Source organism: Egretta garzetta, unplaced genomic scaffold, assembly GCF_000687185.1.
Source record: "Egretta garzetta isolate BGI_Z169 unplaced genomic scaffold, ASM68718v1 scaffold135, whole genome shotgun sequence".
In the NCBI taxonomy this organism is placed as follows: domain Eukaryota; kingdom Metazoa; phylum Chordata; class Aves; order Pelecaniformes; family Ardeidae; genus Egretta; species Egretta garzetta.
In genome coordinates this window covers 961,617-964,027 of record NW_009259594.1, presented here as the reverse complement: position 1 = coordinate 964,027, position 2,411 = coordinate 961,617, and the positions used below count along the sequence as shown (strand labels likewise).

The 2,411-nt window shown below is 64.4% G+C and overlaps 2 protein-coding genes across 2 annotated transcripts in view; one reads left to right on the top strand and one right to left on the bottom strand.

Moving 5' to 3' along the window:
• Positions 1-18: 18 nt before the first annotated feature.
• Positions 19-2,192, top strand: MRPL43 (mitochondrial ribosomal protein L43). The gene is made up of 3 exons (XM_035893636.1): positions 19-44; positions 329-435; positions 580-2,192. The coding sequence occupies exons 1-3, from the start codon at positions 19-21 to the stop codon at positions 792-794; spliced, it is 348 nt and encodes a 115-aa protein (XP_035749529.1). The 3' UTR covers positions 795-2,192.
• SEMA4G (semaphorin 4G) overlaps positions 1,679-2,411 on the bottom strand; it is a 21,105-nt gene continuing 20,372 nt past the window's right edge. The window contains exon 17 of the mRNA XM_035893635.1: positions 1,679-1,844. Within this exon, the coding sequence (XP_035749528.1) occupies positions 1,679-1,844 (166 nt within the window). The remainder of the gene's footprint in view (positions 1,845-2,411) is intronic.

Sequence of the window (2,411 nt, the reverse complement as noted above, 5' to 3'; positions counted from 1 at the left end):
GAGTAGGGAAGGGGGAAGATGCTGATGGCCTCTGACCCACGGAGGTGGGGGAGGGGATGTGCCCCCCGAGCTTTTACGCAATGAGGGAGGGACTAGAAGGCGGCACTGCTGAGCCCTGACCTCTAACCCCCCGGCGCGTGGGCAGGCTGGGTGATGACCTCTGACCTGAGGGTGGCACCCCCCGATCTCTGCACTGTGACCCCTCCCCTGGGCAGGGCACTGGGTGGGGATGACCGCCCCATAACCTTTGCCCTGGGGCGGGAGCTACGATGACCTCTGTCCTCTGACCCCGCTGATCCTGACGGCCCCCCTCTTCCTCCCCCCCCAGGCAGTTTGTGGAGGAGGTGGCGGTGGACTTCGCCCGGCGACACCCCGATGTCGTCCTCTATATCAGCCCTCACTCCAGCCAGGCCCCGCAGCTGCTGGCCGAGTACCGTGAGTGTGGGGGGCGCGGGGGTTTGAGGGGGGACAGGATGGGGCCCTCCCTGCCCCAGCTCTGCGCTGCTTCTGCCCAGCAGCAGACGGGCTGTGGGGTGGGAGGACCCTGGCCTGACACACCCCCCCCCCATTCTGCTGCAGTGAACGGGACAGTGCGGGAGGAGCTCATCGCCAATAAGACGAGCGAGGAGATCACGCAATTGGCCACCAAGCTGGCTGGCCAGTCTGGCCTGGACATCATCCGCATCCGCAAGCCCTTCCACACCGACAACCCCAGCATCCAGGGCCAGTGGCACCCCCTCACCAACAAACCCTCTGCCCTCACCGTCCAGGGCCCACGCCTGCGCCCCCAATAAAGCCTCTGTCTCCATTTCCTCCTGCCATCCCACGCCTGCAGAGAGACGCTGCCACACCACGTCCAGACAGAGCCGCGTTTATTGCCAGGGGGCACATGGGGCTGAGCGCAAGGGGGCCAGGCACAGAGGGCGATGTCCCTCCTTGGGAGAAGGGTGTGCTTGGGGGTGGCTCATCCCCCCCCTTGCAGTAAAAACAAGGGTGGGGGCAGGATGGGAGAGCCTAGGCATCTGGCTCTTGCCTTTTCCCACTAAGCCTTGCTCTTCTGGGGAGCAGGGTCTGGGCTCCAGCCCATTATGGATCCCCCCTCCTCCTTCTGCCCCCCCCACAGGGCTGAGCTCTGGGCAATGTCCTGATCCTGGAGGTGCTGGCAAGGAACACAGAGGGGAGGACACCTCCCCAGCAAGTCTGTTCCTCCCCGTCTTCTCTGGTGTCACGTCCCTGTCCCCGGGATGTGAGACACTCTTGTCACCCCAGTCCCTTGGGTTCCCCCAGGAAGCGGCAGGAGCAGAGGTAGATGGGGGGGGTTTAGGAACAGTGGCTGCTCCCAGAAAGTGCCATGAAGAGCAGGAGGCTGCAGAGGGAGGCAGGCCCTGGTCCAGGGCTCCTGCTCCTCGCTGTGCGAGGATGTTTCTCCCCCCAGATGTTGTCCCACAGGGGACAGGGCTGCGCCTGAACCCCAGTTCTCCAACGGCACCATGCAAGAGGGCAGAAATACATGGTGCCCAGGGCCGCGGGGGCACTGTGGACGTCGGAGGGATGTGGGTGCTGCGCTGGTCCCTCGCCACGCTGCAGGGCACAGCGGCGGCTGCCGGTGCATCTCGCTGCCTGCTGCTGCCTCCTGCTCTTCCCCTGCAGTGCCCTGGGGAGAGGGGGCAGAGCCCTGTCAGGGTCGCAGGCCCTGGGGGTTGCCACCTCCCCAGGGCACCCAGTCCTGAAGGTCACCTGGGGCCTCCTTGACGAGGGCATGTGCCGCTCCACCAGCTGCTCCGGGGTGTTCGGGAATGTGGGCTTCTTGCCTCAGCTCCGTCCCTCGCTGAATCATCCTCTCCCTGAGAGGAAACCCTGAGGGAGGAGACATAGGGGAGTGGGCAGGGGCTGGCAGCCACTGAAGCCACTCCCCGCAACGCGAGATGTGTCTACAGCCCCTCTCCTGCCCCGAAGCCCCCAGCTCTCTCCCTGCTCCTCACCCACCTCTCAGCAGCTGTCTGGCTCCTGTGCGCTGAGGGATGCCCAGTGGGGCAGGCCAGGTCCATGTGTCCACAACAGCACCTCTTTCTCATGCCTGGAGGGACAGACAGACGGAGTCTCCCTCCCCCCCCAGTGTCCACCTTCAGCCAGGCGCCAGCTCCTGCCTCCAGCTCGTGGCCGCCGTCGGTGGGTTTTTATACATAAATAGAGCTCCCAAATTTAAATAGATTCTTTTCCTTTTTTTTTTTTTCTGTACAGCAAGACTCAAAAGTGAGTGAAAAGCCGAAGGAAGGCCGAGCCCGGGCCCGGCCCAGCTCTGCCATCCAGGAGGTAGTTTCGCTTGAGTCTTGTAACACTGCTGGCAGGGGGTGGGAGAAGGGGCTGGAGGAGAGGAGGGTCCCGCTGGCAGGACGCCCCCCCCCGGCCCC